The sequence below is a fragment of the Acromyrmex echinatior genome, chromosome 11, assembly GCF_024713525.1.
Source record: "Acromyrmex echinatior isolate Ae372 chromosome 11, ASM2471352v2, whole genome shotgun sequence".
NCBI lineage: Eukaryota > Metazoa > Arthropoda > Insecta > Hymenoptera > Formicidae > Acromyrmex > Acromyrmex echinatior.
In genome coordinates, this window is record NC_141862.1 from 11,316,693 (window position 1) to 11,335,117 (window position 18,425).

Below are 18,425 nucleotides of genomic sequence, written 5' to 3' on the forward strand. Positions count from 1 at the left end.
AAATAAAAATATATATTCAATCATGTTTAGAAGATATATGTATACATATTATAGTGTGTATCATACATATAATATATATGTAATGTTATATATATAATATACAGGGTGAATAAGAATGAATTATTTTTTGCTTCATGAGACAAATTGTCGACTAATTATAAAATAATTATAATATAAAAAATAAATGGTGAAGAAGTAAGGTGAATCATTCCCACGGATGCACAGTAGGTTGAAAATAGCGGGGAGATCCGTCAATCAATCAATTTTTGAGCTTATTTACAAAAATTCACATGATTCATTCTACAAATAAATAAATACACTGCAAATTAGTACAATTTCTGATTGATCGAATTTCGCTGAATTATGCGCAATGATTCACTTTATTTAATTCTACCATGTAAAAATATACAGGATGATTAATGCATGTCAGTACTTTTTAGGAGAAGTTATCGACTCCAGCTGTGATCATCTAAATGATTCATAAATGGATGTCGCTTAGATCGTACATACCTGCTGAAATAGCACAGATAATCATTACTTCAGCAGAACACAATAGTTTTGCAACCGTTTTATGATTCTCTGCTGAGGACCATTCCTCTTGATCTAAAAGCATAACCCAATCAGCGTGAAGAAACTTCCAACAATTGCAAAATAAACGTTCTACCATTACAAACTCAAAAAGAATTCACTTTTTAAAATTCTTTCTTTGAATTTATGAAAGATGGTCACAGATGCAATCGAAAACTCACTTCCCATAGTAAAAGGTACAGACATGCATTAACATTTACTCTGTATAATTAGAAATGTGATACTTTTTCTCCTAGGATAAAAAACTGGTCCATTCTGATTCATCCTATATATATATATGTGTGTGTGTGTGTGTGTGTGTGTGTGTGTGTGTATATATATCTTTTAAACATGATATTTAATTAATGTATAATACATATAAAAAATTAGTCAAGAATTTGCAAATTACAGTAATTACTCTTTTCTTCTTCTTAGTAATATTATAGGACTTCCTGTACTTCAACATTCATCGTCGTTACTCACACATTCAGTTATTACAATTGTACTTCTAAAACACAATTCATGTAGAAACAAAAAATGAATATACAATTGCCCCCTTTTATAATTTCTTTAACTTATATAATATACATATAATAACAACTGCAAAAAAGCAGATGACTATCACGATTGTGTATAGCAGCAGTTCATAAATCTCTCTTACGATAAAATTCTCTTGGATCAGAAATAGAAATATTTTATGATAAAAATAACCTCCGTTAGCTGGTGATCCTTTGCTTTAATGGGATATCGCTCTCGGAATCGCTGGATTCGTTGGACTCGTTGATACACGCAGGGTCGTCTAATGATACAGATCTCTCTCTCTTTATCTCTGTCTTAATAATTGTCTTCTCCGCTTCATTCTAAATTCACATATTAATAAATATAAATTTAATTGTATGGCTATGCTATTATATATAAAAATATTTATTACTTATTACATGATTATATTTTGTATCATATAAAATTTATATTATGTCAAATTATGTTGAGATCATAAACAAAATAACTGAAGGTGACTTCGACTAGATTATGATAACTAATCAGCTATTACCAGTAGAGTCACTTAAGACAAAATCTAATATACAATTCGTTATTCTTAATCTTTTTTACCTTAAATATAATTCTGTTAATTAATTTAATAGTTTTATTCATATACTTAAAATACTGCTGATTAAGTTAATCAGAGTTTGGTCAAAATCATAAGGACGTAAAATATGTGTTACCTTCTTTCTACTCTTCCTCTTAATTACATTAGATCGCGATACATATCTATCGGCCATAGACTGTACTCTCCTAACGTCGAAGTCTTGATCAATCCTGGTCACCATCTGCGTTCTCTGCTCTTCGGAAGTCACATATAAATCATCCGGATGATGATAAGTGTTGTGTATATTGTAGGCTCTCTTGTTGTAAAATAATGCTGCACACACTGTACATTTGATCAATTCCGGCGGCATAGTCTCCCTTTCTCTCTACAAAATAATTGCGTTATAGAAATATTTAAGTTTTCACAAGCATGTCGGGATACAAAATGATGTCAGGATTACATTCTTTAATTGTACTTTAAAGTTATTAATTTTCGTTTAAAACAATAAATAGTAACTTTTAAAATATATTTGAATTATATTTATCTTCTTACTTTCGTGTGTATCCTTTCCAAATGCTGTTGCAAATTGAATTTTACAACATATTCGATACCACATAAATGACAATAGTATACGTTCATTGCATCATTCATAGAGTTGAATTTGATTTTATTACTAGGCGGAGGAGTGGCTATCGGTTGAAATAAGTGTACCATTCTGAAAAATAATACAATCAGATAATAATTCCATAAATATACATTCAAAGTGGATTGAATGATAAAATGCTACCTTTTATGAATACATTTACAATGATATTCCAATGCCTTCTCATTGTAAAATAATAAATCACACTCCTCACATTTTCTGTGTTGATCTTTGTTCTCACTTTCAGTTGCATCATGCAAAGTTTGATGAATATCTCTGTGATTCTGAACAAATGTGTTTTCGTAAAATTATTATAAAAACAGAAGAGAAAAAAGTGTCATAAAGTACTTACCTTTAAAGGAAATTGCTGTCCACAATAGGAACAATGGAATTTGGTTGGTGAATTGGGATGCATTTTAAACCTGTGTCTTATCGTTGCCCGTATTGAATCAAACGACTGATTGCATATATCACACAGAGTATTTTCATCACTTTTCCTTTCTATTGGTCGCCCACGACCATCTATCTCCTTATTTGCATGTTGCCTGTACCAAACATGACAAAAAACAAAACACTTGGATAAATACAGATAATGAATAATAAATTTTATAATTATTTCGTACATAAGTATATATTTTTTCATAGAAAATAATTTAAAATAATAAAAGGCTAATAAAATAAAAAAAAATAAAAGGGATAGAGCTGAAAATTCTAAATTTGATTCTGCATTACATTGATTCTGACTCAGATTTATTTAAATCATATTTTCTCTTTTTGTTTCTTTTTCTTTCTTTAATATACTTTAATCTTCATTTATTATTAATTTCCAACTCCAAAGGTAACATTTATTATTTTTTAAGATGATTTTGATCAAACTCCAATTAATTTAATAATCAATAATATTTTATTATCTAAGTAATACAATTTATTATCTAATATATCTAACTAAAACTATTAAATTCACTAAGAATTAATTGAGAAATATTTAATGTATCGAAAAAGATTGATAATGAATGATTCTACCAGTCAATCAAATTAATCAGAGTTCAGTTGAAATCGTTCTTATTTTTTAAATAGAACATTTCCAACTTGTTTCGTACATAAATATAAATTGATACATCATAACAACATGGGATATTCAGATTCAAATCATGTCATGTGAATGCTCAATGTTTTAGTTTGAATTGTCTGGATTATTTCCTTGGATTTTTCCCTACATTGCGTGACATATATTTTGGAAAATCACTAATTTCGTTAATAACATTGTGAAATCACGATTAATTGACTTGAACCGATTGTGAATCTTAACTTAATTATAATAGCGATGAGTGTATACCTAAAGTGTTGCTGCAGCGCTTCCTTGGTGTCTAGCTTCGAGTTGCACAGAACGCAGTTGTACTTGCTCCCGGTACTCATTTAGGCGCTAGGAATCTGCGTAAACGGAGCGAGCAAAATCCGCACCGAGATTCGAAACAAGATCGCCCTGACCGTCGTAAATTGATGCGTTCAGCACAAGCGAACACTTGCCGACGTTCGCTGCATCCTCGTCCATTCGTTGACGGTCACCTAATCTCCTAACCTCGCGAGCGAGAGAAAGGGAGAATTGCGACCGGGAGACACGGGGTCTGTTTTTTATTCCTACGCTAGATAGAACTTTTTTTCTTACTTTAGCTAAATATCAAGCCTGCTTAATTCACTAGGAGAAAAACAGACCGACGAAAAAAATCAATTTTCAGCCATTTTATTGCATTGAAAAGATGCGCCATCTCTCTAACCAGAACATGACGCACAAATAAACATATATCCGGAAGAATTGACATTGTGACAGTAATTTTAATGACGCCGTGTGTTTTTATGTGAGGAGAAAAAAGGGATTTTGCAAGATTTTAGGGAATAAAAAGAATTATTTTTGTCATAAATTTTATAATATAATTCGGATTTTAACTATTATAACTTAGTATTAATTTTTTGAAAATAGAATTTAGAATCATAACAATCGCTCTTAGTTAAAGATCAAGTTACGCTTCCAATTTACATAATTTTGGTAAATAAAATATTCCATAAAGATATTGTTTGTTATATAATTACATTTTTTTTGGTTATTATATCAAAGACAAGCTGAAAGTTTTTCATGGAAGACATATATATATATATATATTTTTTTTTTATACTGATGTATATATATATATATATATATATATATAAAATTAAGATCTATAAATTAAATTTAATACTATCATTCGACAAGTTCTTCTATTTTATTAGTTGTAATAAAATACTTATTCTTCGGTACAGAGTATATATATATATATATATAATTATATATATATATATATATATAAATAAATCTAAAACTCTAAGATATATCTATCAGTTCCTTGCTTAGCACGGAATAAAGATCAAATAAACGTTTTAAAATATACATCTCCAATTTCTTCGTGCTAATTTTTATCTCTAAGACGTAAGTTTATGTTAACACTTTGTCGATGAGGTTTTAATAAGCTGATATTGACAAATAAAATAAAATTTAATAAATTAAAAAATTAAAAAAGCAAAATAACTGAATAAAATTAAAAAAATTATTTTTCATATTTTGAACCACTATATTCTATATATAAATTTTTGAGCTAAGTGTTAACAAGGACCTTAAATTTACCGCGAATGTTCATATACTATGCAAAAATGAGTCAGCCTTCAGTTCGATAGTAAGAAAGATTTCGAAGTTTTATAAATAATTGCGTTTAGGAGGAAAAACAGATTTGCAACTGTCGTAAAATTGTTTAATATGATTGGTTTTGCCGTTAATTTCTCATTAGATCTAAATGTATTAATAAATCATATTAAAGAAAATTATAATTGCAGAGTTGCTTTTCCTGCTGAATGCAACCAATATTTCAAACAGCCAAATCTCGATTTCTTTTCTCAGAATTACATGGGTCAACTTATTTTTGTATAAACACTTCATTTATATGTTAATAATTTCAATAAATGCAATTGTTGATGTATCGGCAATCATTGCCCATCAGTCACACCTTGCGCTGCCAGTTCTGCGAGCGTTCTTTCGAGGTAACTATGGTCAGGGTAGCCGTGACTGGATGTGGACGGTCCGAGCTCGGTCTTGTGGTGGATCTCGTTCCATGTGACGACGTCCTCGCGACCGGTAGTGACCGATCGGCCGATCGTGAAGATCAGTCTGCGTTCAAACGCGACTTGCAGCAATCTCAATACACGGCGACCAAGACTATTATCCGGAAGATAACATACACGGGGGAAGCCCACGGCATAATATGCTTGACCCGGATTCGGATGTTCGTTACTCTGAATTCCGGACGGAATGCTGAGAAAATTAAAATGAAAATTGATATAAATATTTCTCCCTAAGTATATTTATATATATTATATATATATTTATTCAGAGAAAGAGATATGAAGTCTCTCGTTTATTATCCAATATTTATCTCAAATTAGATTCGTATCAAATTTATTTACTTCAAATAAAATTAATCTAAAATTAATTCTTTTAAAATTGTTGATAGATAGAAATCTTTGAAGAATATCGTTATGACGCGAGTTATATGAAAAGATTTTCGTTTTTTCTTTTTTTTATCTCACTCACTCGTAAGTAATTTGTATAGTATTGGTGTTCGGGAAACCCGATAATGCTCGCGGTATCCGCGTCCAGTTCATCATGCCCGGCGGCTGATTGCCTCTTTTCTCGCCGTAAATCATACGACAAACTGGACATTGTATATACATGGGTGGCTGCTGGGAGCTAAGCATCGCGTTCAAACACGCCAAGTGCAGTCTGTGTCTGCAACGCGTCAGTTCGACCGTTAATGGCTCTGGAACGCCCAGGCATACCGGACACGAATCGGAGCCGTCGCTTTCCACCACTTTTACATACTGGGATATCACGTCCGATGTAGCGTCCATCTCTAGAGTAATTAATATTATACATATTAGTATCGTTTCGAACGTTCACTTTGTGATGTTTGAAAAAAATCCCGACAGCTAAACATAAATATACAAATGCATTCAAATACTAAAATTAAAATTTATATTCTAATTAAATGAATATATATGAATAAGTTATTTTCTCACATTAAAATTAAATTCAAAGTTATAAATTTATAGATGATTGAATAGCTAAAACAAATAAATGTATTTTTGTAAGCACACACCAAGAATGGAATCCTTGAACGCATCGTCGCTTCCCATGCTGCTGTCCAGCAAATCTATTGGATTCTCGTGACTCAAATACGTGGACACGGTGTCCACGCTTGGCCTGCGACCGCTCTTAGTGCTGCTGGAATCGACGTCCAGCACTGCGTCCCAGGTCTTCCTCTTCTGACCGGACTCCACATTCGTCGCCGCGGGATTGTTCTCAATGCCATGTTTGCTACCAAATATGTTGAAATTACTGAGAATAACACGTGCAATATTCGTTGGTCCGTTCGTCTCTCCGCTTTTACTCTGAAAAAATTCACAAGTGAGGTCTTCAATACAGAAACACCGCGTTGAAGAAAAAACTTACTTTCTTGTTGTTTTTCTTTGTACTTCCGTTAGACGATTTCTTATGCGTAACTTTGACGGTGGAACTTTTGACCGTAACCGACGCGGATCTCCTCCCGGAAGTGACTTGCAATTCTTCCAGCGCGACTTTGACCAGTGGATAAGGCGCCTGTTGTATTCGTCTTATCGGCCTTACATATCCCGTACAACATCTCACTTGAGTCAGATTGCAGAAATTGATGATATAAGGGAAACCCAAATAAGTTTTGGAAATGTCGATAGTTTTGTCACCCTGGAAAAAATATTTTTTTTTTCATTAGAAGACTCGAGCACAAAAATTGTTTACTTTGGAAATTCGTCTGCTTACTCTCGCCCATGCTTCTTCTATAAGACATTGTACTTCCATATCATAAGTATGCCAATCATCCGAATCACCTGCCCATTCCCATTTGGCACCTTTGCCGGCTGGTGAACCTGGCAGATAAAACTTTCTCCTCACATTGTGCGTCTCGTCACCGTCGTCGCAGCATTGTGTTTTTGTCTTCAAATTGATGTAATACCTAATTTTTAAATAAATCAATGTATATTATTGTCTTCAAATTTTTGAATATTGAAGTGTAAAGTTTAACGTGTTTATTTTTGTTTTTTTTTTTCATGTAAAATTCTAACAACTGAATTGTTCACAAAGATTGATAAAAATGTATTAAATCAAAATTTTAAATCTTCATTCAATGTGAAAAATATATAATTATTTATATATGTATATTTTTAAAAATTATATACAAAATAAAAATAAATATATATATAAAATATATTAAAAATATATTTTAAAAAATAAAATAAAAATAATACATATAAACTAAAAATCATCGCATTTTTATTATTTTCGCAATAAAATAAGAAGCAAAATTTGAAGCTTAAAAATAATCCTAAAAATTCAATCAATTGATAAATTTTCGATAAATAATCAATTATCACTAATAGTAAAATTATACAGTTCGTCATATACATCTGCTCATTCCATTCTCAACTTCTCTTTCTCTCTTTCTCCCTCTTCCTCTCTTTTTTTCTTTTTTTCTCTACAAAACCCAAACATACACCTGCCTCACTTTTTATCGCGAGACAAGTGCAATTAAGGCGGGCTACAACTACTACAAGATCGTGATATCGAATGGCATGTCGTGCGTGTCATTCAGACCTGTCGAGACTGGGATCCGCGTCGTTGAGAAACACCCGCGTGAGTTTCTTATAATGGGCCCGTTCGAGATGCTGCGACACGGCCGGACTATAAGGCCGCCAACGTCCGTGACGATTCTCCCACTCCCAGACGACCACCGCGTGTCCGTGCTCCTGCCCCTGGGCGCTCATCCTCTTGCCCGTCGCTCTCCGCGACCCCCGCGCTCTGCTCCGTATCCTCCCAGAGGAATTTCACACGCACATGCGACATACACTTGCAACGTAACGGCAGCGTGGGAACATTTTCGAGTTTTCCCACGGTCACCGTGACGGTCGCCCGATCGTTACAAATCGGACTAATGAACAGCGAATTTGATCTACTTTTCTCTCCGTCACTCGATGAGAAACACTTGCTGTCTTCTTCCCCGTCTTGCAATCACGAAACAAAAATACTTCGTCGTGGAAATCCGGGATTCTTTAGAAGAAATTCAGAAGAAAACAAATACACATGCATCAATGCGCACTCTGGTGCAAACTGAGGACTGAGGGTCGGCGCATGCGAAAGATGCCGTTGTGAACGGTGTGAAGCGCGGCAGATGAGCGGATTCGATAGGTCGACGCGCAGGATATCGAAACGACTTCGAGACAGTTTGCGAGTGATCGAATTCTCAAGGAAGATTACGATTTTAGGCCGACCTTGGTTAATTCGATTGATTTAAATGTCCATTTTTTTATCAATTAAATTGATTTTCTTAACTTATTTAATCTTTATATTTTTTGATTATAAAAATTTAAAAAAGATGAAGCGTATAAATTGAGAGATGCATTGATAGGAATAAATGTTTTCATTTCTTTTTCTTGTCCTATTAGAAAAAAATAAAGAATAAATTAAAAACAAAGATTTCCAAATTCATCTATATTTGTAGAAATTATTGACAAAAATACTTTAAATTTTGTTAACCAACAAAAAATTAATAATTCTATCCATATTAATAAAATATTGTATTTTATAAATTAATCTGATTAAATTAATCGACATTTCAACCGATATATAATTGCTTAAAACAAAATTTCTAATTTTGTAATTCAATCTTTTTTGGGTTAAACAAGTAAAAATAGATAAATCTATCCATATTATATAAATATTATAATTATAAATCATCGATACCCTTCATTTTTTTTTTGGGTGATCCATCAAAATTATATACGCAATTTGTGTATAAATACAAAAGGAGGTTGTAGAATCTACTTCGTAAATTATGAAGGAAAAAAATTCATCGAAATGTTAAGGAAAATTACTTCATCTTTAATTTATCTTTAATCTGATATGCTTCGGGAGCTAAATCCTCTAGTCCGTCATTGCCGGGTGATTTTCGCTTCTGGGAGAAAGAGGGGGTTTGTAAATACCCGTCAGCTGACCAGGATATCTCAAGAAAGGCGACATTGGAGTGATTGAAGTGATTGGAGCACACTGGAATTCTATCTCAAGCCACAATAGTAAATCCATTGTGGAGACGGATTCGGATTAATCTGATACGCCGCGTACTCCGACATAGCTGAGAGCGATACAGCACGGACGAGAAGAAGGATACGTAGTGGGGGATACTGATAGATGCTCGTCAGCTGACGAGGATGCCTCGGAGATGCCTCGCGGTTAGCAGCGAGCGACGACGACGACGACGCGGAGGAGGTGGAGGTGGAGGAGAAGCGTAGGCGTCCAGGGGGGGTTGTTCGGGCCCCGCAGCCCTAAGGGTGATCGGTGATCGAGAACTCAAGGATGTTCTGCGCGGAGGGCTCGTCGTCGAAGGGCAGCTTCCTGCAACAGAAGAAGGCAGCACGCGAGGATCGGGCGCATGAAAAGCGCAGAGAAGCCGCGGCTACTCTGATTCAGGCTCACGTTCGAGCCTGGCTCGCTCGTGTTCAGTTCACCAAACGGATACTGTAAGTGCGAGACAAAGCCTAGGGCCTCTCCATGCGAAATGGAGATGTGAGTTACCTGTCAGTATTACACATGGTCATACAAATATGTGCGAGCTGATGTTTATGTGAAGATGCTTGTGCTACAGTGTGAACAGAAGTTTGTCGATATTGAACTTGATCAATATTGTAGAATAACTGTATAAAAATATCCAGTTATCTCTGTGGTATACATAAATACTGCTGATAGTCAGATTCGTAGAATTCCAAGCAAATACGAAGATAAATCAAATCATTAAAGTGCAGAGAAAGAAAGAGAAAGAGAGATATTTTACATATTCATTTCTATTTACTTACACTTAATATATTAATATAAAATATGTTTTTATTTGCCTTGGATTATTGTTTCAGTTAGCAAATTTGAATTAAATTTTTATCTCTTGCAAGAATTGAATTATGTTTGTAGCATAAAAGAGCATATTGATATAAAGAATGCTTATATAATTTTATACGAAGATTATAATTATCTGACAAGACTGTTTTTATTTTTAGAGAAGAGTTTGATAACAATTTCCTTGATGACCCCAACGCCGACAATGTAACAGTGGAATTAAAACTTGCTCTGGAGGTGTATAGAACTATTTCTAGATTTTTGATAATTTATAAGAAAGAAAGGGATCAAGAAAGAATAGAAAGAGTGTGTAGGTGAGTACATGCAATAAATATTCTTCCAAAGATCCAGAGTATCGTTCAACCAAGACGATCTTTCAGATACCTTGTCCTGACTCTCGACTCCGAGTCTCCAAAGATATCTTACGTTGGAGTGGCGTTCCATAAAGATCACTACATATCATGGATATCGCAAATGAAGACAATTTTATACCACTGTCTCTCCGGCTTGGACAGCCTGAAGCCGGAGAGGGTATCGGATCACAAATCCATACTTCTGCGACTGCACACTCTGGTGAGTTTCACATCGCCTGGAACGTGGGCAATACAGAAGGTGAAGGGTATGGACCAGCTAAAGACTGGCATGAGTCAGCTGTGCGCAAACATAATGGGCCACCTAGTTAACAATGGATTTTATGCTACTATGCAGGTAACATTATTGCAAACTAGAAGTTTTCTAATGATCTTGGTTCTTTCTTTAACAATTCTAAACTATGTTTTCCATTTCAGGCTCTCTTAATGAAGGGACTGGGTAGAGCGAAAATTGCTTTGAAACCAGTTACACTTTCAGCAGCAGTTACTCTGACACTGAGACCACTGATCTCTTCGCAAATGTCCGACAAACTGGTGTCTCTGTTTCTAATTAACATTTTTAGCGTACCAGCTCTGGTCTATCACCTGAATATCTTGTCACCAGAGGTAAAAAAGAAAGAAAAATGTTTAAAGGCTTTGTTATATATCATGATATTTTTTTCTCTAATCTAAATATGTAAAGTTTCTGATATTATTTATAGTGCATTTCATCGTTTACAACGAATAATCTGTTTGCGAGAAGTTTGGAGTTGCTAAATTCCGAGCAGAATTTAAGGATCGTCTTTAACGCTTTGGAGGGCAGTTATGCGCTTTGTTTACTTGCTAATTTGATACAATTGGCGAATATCGAAAGGGAAGAAGTATTGAGAGAGCTGTGCTTTCCTTCTTTTACGGTAAGCTATTAAGTAGTAATTTTTTTCTCTTACAAGCATATTGATAATGTCTCATGAATCCTTTTCAGTTCGTTGTGACGAGAATGCTGGAAGCATGTCAACAATATGTAGTCGCCAAACGGAGTAATTTGACACATTGGCATCCAGTATTAGGCTGGTTTGCACAGACAATTGACACCTCCTTGCAGGACGCGACTCCTTCGGTAAAATTACAACTCGTCTGTCTTTGGACGGGCAGGATCGTTACGCATTTAGTTGGTGAGAGTTATTAATTTTACCAATTTTGATACTCCTTATAAAGAATTACAATCCGTATACAAAGGTGTGATAGCCTAATCAACAAAAATCAATTCGCCCTTTGGTTACTTTTTATTTTATTTTCAGAACAGCCATTAATCGAATTCGTCGAGAAAGAGGTACCACCTCCGGTAGAGCAGCAAAGTACCTCTTCTATAGGCGCGAATATTTTCCGGCGGGCATTTCTTGAGGCTCGAACTAATAGGAACAACAGCACCAAAAACTACAGAAAGCTGGGCAGTCCGGAAGCTACCAAGATAGCTCTAATCTGTTCTCTATATCAAACTACGTTGCATACGCTCACACAGATGAAGATAGAGATATTAACGGGTATGTGTAATAAATCAGTGCATAACCATATACACAAGGTCATATATACAAAAATATCAACTAATAACACGTATATATAAAAATAGGATTATGCTATCAAGGCAAAATTCTTTATCACATGTGGCTGTTTTTGACCACCTTGGGACCCCACTGTGGTCTAAAAGCGTTTCTAGATCTCTTGGCGGCTAACACCAAATGCACAGCACCTGAATTCCAAATGCTGATACTGTTCGCCGATTGTATGACGCACTATGTTACGTAAGTAATATGATTTTTTTTTCAAACAATTTGATTAAATTTAGTCTCGTTTCATATGTGCGCTAATCTCTTGATTTTCCAATTTCAGCATTTTAGACGATATGGAAATGTACGAACATCAAGATCCTTTCAAGCTCACGGACTTCATTACTATGTCATATTTTTTAAATCAATTTTTGTACAAAGCGGTTCTCACTAATTTATTTGGTAAGTCGATTTCTGTCATTTTTTGTTATTGTTTTTTGCTTAATTAAAATTGCAAGAAGAAAAATAGACAAAAAATTTATAAGATTAATATACGAAGATGCATGCAATTTTTTGTATTTTATAGATGTGAAGTCGGTATCCAACAATCCTTTGTTTATCTCACTTTACATTCTTTTAATGGCAATATATCGACGTGATTGCCGCAGAACGTTCTGCCCGGAAGGTCACTGGTTAGCCAAGTTAAGTATATTTTAATTTATACTTTATGAATACTTTAGACTTATATTATAAAAATTTTATGTTACAGGTCTAAAAAAAACATTATTGTATCAATTAATAAAAACTTTCTCTAGTAATGTAATATTTTTAAAAATGAATGTAATATTTTTTAATATTGATTTTTTCATTTACAGATATAAATTACAGATGTACAGGAATAAATAAATTCACTTTACTTTCTGATTTTCCTCGTGTAATTAAAATAAAGAGATTGTATTATGTGTCAGTTTCAATATTTGCGATATATAGTGATTTATAATTTTTTTTTTACAGGAAGTACGAGTGTCTGGCTTCTTGGCTGATTTGGAAAAGGGACGACGCGGCGCAGCACTTTTACTCTCAAAAATGCCTCATGTCATTCCTCATTCCGAGCGAGTCGTATTATTTCGCAAGCACATAGCTGATGAAAAAGCAGTGATGGGTTTGACCGAGAGCGCTTGCAACAGCCCACCTACTACTCTAATTGTTGTGCACAGGTCTATTGTTATGTCTTTATCTATTTTACAATTTTTATTTATTTTTTTAAAACATAAAAGTTTGAAAAAAATTTTTTTATTAAATTTTTAATTATATTTTCTTAAATTTGATACTATTTTCTGAAAATAAAACATTTAACAAAAATAACAAATCTTTTCTTTGTGTGATAATCTAATATCATTTTTTAGAGGATATATTTTTGTCAATAAGATAGATATAATTTTTTTACGATTCTTTTAATTATTATGAAATATATTCTTTTATATTTTACAGAACGCGAATAGTTGAAGATGGCTACAGACAATTGGCCATGTTGCCATCACAAGCACTGAAAGGTGTGATTAGGGTACGCTTTGTAAACGAACAAGGTTTAGCTGAAGCCGGTATCGATCAAGACGGAGTTTTTAAGGAATTCTTAGAAGAGACAATAAAACGAGTATTCGATCCATCTTTGAATTTGTTTAAAGCTACTAGTGAAAACCGGCTCTATCCGTCTCCCACATCTTTCATGCAAGATAATCACTTGCAACTATTCGAATTCGTCGGACGAATGCTTGGCAAAGCGGTTTATGAGGTAAACTCCATAATCAGTAAAGTTTGTAAATGCAATTTAGCTTCAATTATTTAATTATAAATAAAAATATACAAAATATTTAAAAAATAATTAAAAAATTTCTCATGTGTCAATAATTATTTTAATTATTCATTGTTTGTGAATATTATTTATCATTCTATGTGGTTTTAGCATATCTAGATTATTGCGAGAAAAAATTATATATAGCCAGTATCTTCAAATAAAGTCAATTTTTTTACAACGATCGATCTCTTATCGCTTTCCAGGGTATCGTCGTGGACGTGCCTTTTGCGTCATTCTTTGTCTCGCAATTTTCCGGGCAAACAGGCGGCGCATTGTACAGTTGGTTGGACGAGCTTGCTTCACTAGATCGCGATCTCTACCGTAGCTTGACTTTAGTAAAGCATTACAAAGGCGATATTCGTGAGCTGGAGTTGACGTTCTCTCTCGATGAGGACGTGCTTGGCAAGCTGGTCACGCACGAACTGATTACTGGCGGGCGCACCACTGCCGTGACCAATCAGAACAAGATTCAATATATCCACCACATGGCGCACTATAGAATGTATCATCAAATCAAGGAGCAAACGACCGCCTTCATCAAGGGATTCCGCTCGATCATTAATCCCGAGTGGCTGTCGTTGTTCTCAACGCCCGAGGTGATAATTCAAGAATACTTATTTATATTTATTTGTAGTGTAATCTATGACTGAGGTATCAAAATTAAGTGGTATGGAATCATTAATTTGAATATAATAAATTAAATATGATTATATATAAATAAATGTGTGAGTTAACAGTTAAATTAATAAATTATTTTAATGACTTTTTAAATTAGAATCTAATTGTAAGCTCTATATTCTGAAGAAAATTTAATATGAAATAAAAATCTTAAAGCAAATACAGTGCTATGATTAATATTTCTATGTAATGTTATTGTATGCATATAATATTAATAATATAATTATATTGTATTATTTTTTATATACTTGTATACGTTCGAGTTATCATGGAACACTTGGCTTTGTAGTTACAGAGATTGATCTCGGGTGATAACGTACCTTTGGATCTGCGAGATTTACGAAGGCATACGCAATATTATGGAGGATTTCACGACAGTCATCGAGTAGTATGCTGGTTGTGGGACATCCTAGAAAAGGATTTTACGGAAGAAGAAAGAGGCTTGTTCTTAAAGGTAGTGATCACAAAGATAATTAATAATTTCTCTCTAATCAATAATACACTAAAGATTTTCTTGAGATGTTTTTAATGTGGATATTAATAATCCATCCTCTATAATTAATAATCCTCTTGGAGAATAATAATAACGTTTGTGATAGTTCGTGACGAGTTGCTCGAAGTCACCTCTGCTAGGTTTCGCTCACCTGGAGCCACCTTTTTCCATACGATGCGTAGAAGTTTGCGATGACGAAGATACTGGCGACACTATTGGTATGTTATAAAATAGTTTCGAAAACAGACGAGATCAATCGTTTCATAATCAGCCATAAAATCGATAAACTGGAAAAATTTTCAATACTTTTCAAATTCTTCGATAAATTTAATTTGTTTGAAATTTTTTTGCAATTTAGGCAGCGTAATCAGAGGTTTCTTCACGATTCGCAAGAAGGATCCGCAAAATCGACTGCCCACTTCGTCAACGTGCTTCAACTTGCTCAAGTTGCCGAATTATCAGAAAAAGAGCACGTTGCGAGAAAAGTTGCGTTACGCTGTCACCAGCAATACCGGTTTCGAACTTTCCTAAGTGTTGCCGATCACGCGTTTTTATTTTCAAAAAAGACTAGCACAAAGGATTGTGTTAAGAATTTGTCGAAATATCACGCAGTTTTCGACAGTTGGAACGAGATGATCGGCGATCGAAAATGTCGAGATTTCGCAGGGATAAAAAATCGACTGACATGATCGATACCTCAGATTCGACAATGTCGAGTGATGCCTAAACCGCCCTTATCCCCATCCAGTACCAATTAACAGCCCAATTAAATGCGTCGCTGTTTAAATACCTGTTGATTTTTAGCTAACACGAACGTTTTAGAGAACGTCTTAAAAGCGTCGCAGTTTTTTTTTTGTAAAAACATTGCGACCTTGGTATTTTTCGGGGATTGATGGTATCATGAAGCAACATGAGAATATACAACATAAAGGTATACAATAATGAGTCTGCGAATAGATAACTGTTAGACATATACACACACACATATATATATATATATATATATATATATATATATATATTTAAATAAATTTCATCGTATGACGAGAGCTAAGTATTTTAGGGTGAAGCCTGTTTACAACGTTCGTTTCTGCGGTCTTCGATATATATTTATACAGGCACACATTACCGATGTGAAATACACCATACCTCATGAGCTTAATACCGCTGAGATAATTGTGCGCTTGTTAGTGGATAGAATCGTTGATCAACGTTACATTAAGGTCAGGGGTGGCGGACATTTAAATTTATTTTCATAGATAACGTTGAAGATAACATTTGTTATAGATTACTCCTGGTGGACGTTTACTTCAGACATTGAATCAATAAGCAAGAAAAGGTATTATTTACAGTCGTAAAAAAAAATTCGTAATATCTTACGAAATTAAAAATTAAGTGATTGTGTGTGAATCATTTATTATTTTTTAAATTACTGTTTTTTCGAATTATTAAATATAATTTAGATGATTTTTTTATGAGTTTATATTTTAACAAAGACTTTTTTTATAATTACATATTCCAATTTTAACTATGACAAAGAAATGTGTAAAAGATCTAAAATAAGAAAAATACATGTATGTAAGAAAACTATATATATGAACATGAGTTTCAGAATCATTGTTTTTTAAACTATCATGGACGCATTTTTTAAATAAAAATTTTTAATGGCCGTAATCTGTACTGTTTATTGATTCAATTGAACTTATATTCGCACTTCAGAAGAAGAGGTTCACCACTCCTGTTACTATTTACAAGGGAACATCCTCGAAGCTAGGCAATACCTTGTCAACGAACCAGCGCGCGTGCGAAATAAGTCTCCGAGCAATCAAAAAAACGACTTGTGAATTTCTAAAAGTTTTCCCCGATACGAAGAAGAGTCAATCGGGGAGACCGCGATCTATTTTAAAAACTATTTTCTCAAGGTTTTTGTACAGACTATTGGCGCGATATGCCGTTTAATCGATTTAATGCGATCTAAAGGTACAATTCCCACGAGCGCTTGCGGATGAGAAGTCCCCTGGGTTCGTTCCGAAGGAGATTATGACAAGAGTCTCGTCGTCATTTCATGTGGAATCGAGGATTGAAAAGTTCTCTGAATATCCATAACAAAAAGCTGGGTGATTAACAAAAAGTTAAAGAATGAGAAAAACAAAGAGAATATTTTCTTAATTTTGGAATAATGCATATTTTTCTTTCTATTTATCTCTAGGAAAACTTTACCATCATGACATGTAAATGAGAAACTGTTTGATGAAAAAACTAAATTGTAAGCGGGCAAACTTGATAAATAAAATTTATAATTTATACATATCAATTATTCAATATTATTATTTTTATCACATTTTTATTATTTCAAATAGTTCTAACGATTAGCCCAGTTGCTTAAACAGTCTTATCTTGTTTGACTCAGGTTTAATCAAGTGTAAATAAGTGAGATTTTTTTTGGACATTATGGAGTGAGTTTTATTCGCAAAATTCGCCATAATCGCAACGTATGCGGGATACATATGATACAATATGTATGTTTATAAATATGAAGAAAAGAAAGAGGACACAAACGGACTGCGGTATTCTGTACGAAAAGCGAACTCTCCAATGATATTGTTATCGCTTTACTTTTCGAAACATGATTTTCTGGTAGATGTGAGAAGTATTGACAAGAGAGAATTCGATAATAGACCAAAGATAAAGGGCGGATGATTCATGAGATGTAATTTTTGGATATTTTCTTATATATGATTAGGGCGTTTGTTCCAAGCGAGCTGTAAACCTGCGCTCATGCAATCGCAGTTCAAATCGAAACCAGCTTGATGAAACACAAAAATGGCAAGACTCATTGTTGTACAATTTTATTTTTTGAAAATATCGGATCGACTGATGATATAAAAACTCTCCTACATACATAGTATGTGACTTGACATACATAGTATAACATCACTATTTTTTTTTATCGAGCAATACATTGTAAACTCAGCCTTGTTATGTTTGTGCAATATCCATTGATTTCGATAGAGTATACAGTTCAGTTGACTCTTACTTTATTTACGACAGAGTGCACAATTTAATTGATTCTTATTTTATTTACTTATTTTATAATATATTTATATTAATACAATATTATATTATATTTGTAAAATTTGTGTGATTGTAGGTATTGTATTTGGCTATTAAAGATATTGCGTGAGGAGCGTGGGATTGTGTACATTTATTAA

General features: G+C 33.6%; 3 protein-coding genes across 3 annotated transcripts; 1 reads left to right on the plus strand and 2 right to left on the minus strand.

Annotated features, from left to right (window-relative positions):
* Positions 1-120: 120 nt before the first annotated feature.
* Positions 121-4,068, minus strand: LOC105144313 (uncharacterized). The gene is made up of 6 exons (XM_011053153.2): positions 3,634-4,068; positions 2,650-2,842; positions 2,442-2,581; positions 2,207-2,369; positions 1,791-2,039; positions 121-1,427 (listed from the first exon to the last, which is right to left on the minus strand). The coding sequence occupies exons 1-6, from the start codon at positions 3,711-3,713 to the stop codon at positions 1,284-1,286; spliced, it is 969 nt and encodes a 322-aa protein (XP_011051455.1). The 5' UTR covers positions 3,714-4,068; the 3' UTR covers positions 121-1,283.
* A 1,142-nt stretch (positions 4,069-5,210) lies between these two features.
* Positions 5,211-8,580, minus strand: dx (deltex E3 ubiquitin ligase). Its single transcript, XM_011053151.2, has 6 exons — positions 8,008-8,580; positions 7,177-7,369; positions 6,832-7,101; positions 6,479-6,770; positions 5,914-6,232; positions 5,211-5,634 (listed from the first exon to the last, which is right to left on the minus strand). Exons 1-6 carry the CDS (start codon positions 8,175-8,177, stop codon positions 5,310-5,312), a joined length of 1,569 nt encoding a protein of 522 aa, XP_011051453.1. The 5' UTR covers positions 8,178-8,580; the 3' UTR covers positions 5,211-5,309.
* Positions 8,581-9,169: 589 nt separating this feature from the next.
* On the plus strand, positions 9,170-17,527 carry LOC105144311 (ubiquitin-protein ligase E3B). Its single transcript, XM_087411348.1, has 16 exons — positions 9,170-9,926; positions 10,455-10,607; positions 10,674-11,001; positions 11,082-11,270; positions 11,366-11,557; positions 11,626-11,815; positions 11,942-12,184; positions 12,271-12,442; positions 12,531-12,649; positions 12,774-12,893; positions 13,206-13,404; positions 13,679-13,979; positions 14,246-14,638; positions 15,010-15,174; positions 15,320-15,431; positions 15,572-17,527. The coding sequence occupies exons 1-16, from the start codon at positions 9,763-9,765 to the stop codon at positions 15,742-15,744; spliced, it is 3,213 nt and encodes a 1,070-aa protein (XP_087267474.1). The 5' UTR covers positions 9,170-9,762; the 3' UTR covers positions 15,745-17,527.
* The last annotated feature ends 898 nt before the right edge of the window (positions 17,528-18,425 follow it).

Coding starts and splice junctions, on each gene's coding strand:
- dx (XM_011053151.2), bottom strand. CDS start 8,177: ATGAGCGCCCAGGGGCAGGAGCACGGACACGCGGTGGTCGTCTGGGAG. Junction 6,771..6,831: donor CAAAGAAAAACAACAAGAAA/GTAAGTTTTTTC, acceptor GAATTTTTTCAG/AGTAAAAGCGGAGAGACGAA. Junction 5,635..5,913: donor ACTATACAAATTACTTACGA/GTGAGTGAGATA, acceptor TAATTTTCTCAG/CATTCCGTCCGGAATTCAGA.
- LOC105144311 (XM_087411348.1), top strand. CDS start 9,763: ATGTTCTGCGCGGAGGGCTCGTCGTCGAAGGGCAGCTTCCTGCAACAG. Junction 12,650..12,773: donor GGTTCTCACTAATTTATTTG/GTAAGTCGATTT, acceptor TGTATTTTATAG/ATGTGAAGTCGGTATCCAAC. Junction 13,980..14,245: donor TTGGCAAAGCGGTTTATGAG/GTAAACTCCATA, acceptor ATCGCTTTCCAG/GGTATCGTCGTGGACGTGCC.
- LOC105144313 (XM_011053153.2), bottom strand. CDS start 3,713: ATGAGTACCGGGAGCAAGTACAACTGCGTTCTGTGCAACTCGAAGCTA. Junction 2,370..2,441: donor TGTAAATGTATTCATAAAAG/GTAGCATTTTAT, acceptor ATTATTTTTCAG/AATGGTACACTTATTTCAAC. Junction 1,428..1,790: donor AGAGGAAGAGTAGAAAGAAG/GTAACACATATT, acceptor ATGTGAATTTAG/AATGAAGCGGAGAAGACAAT.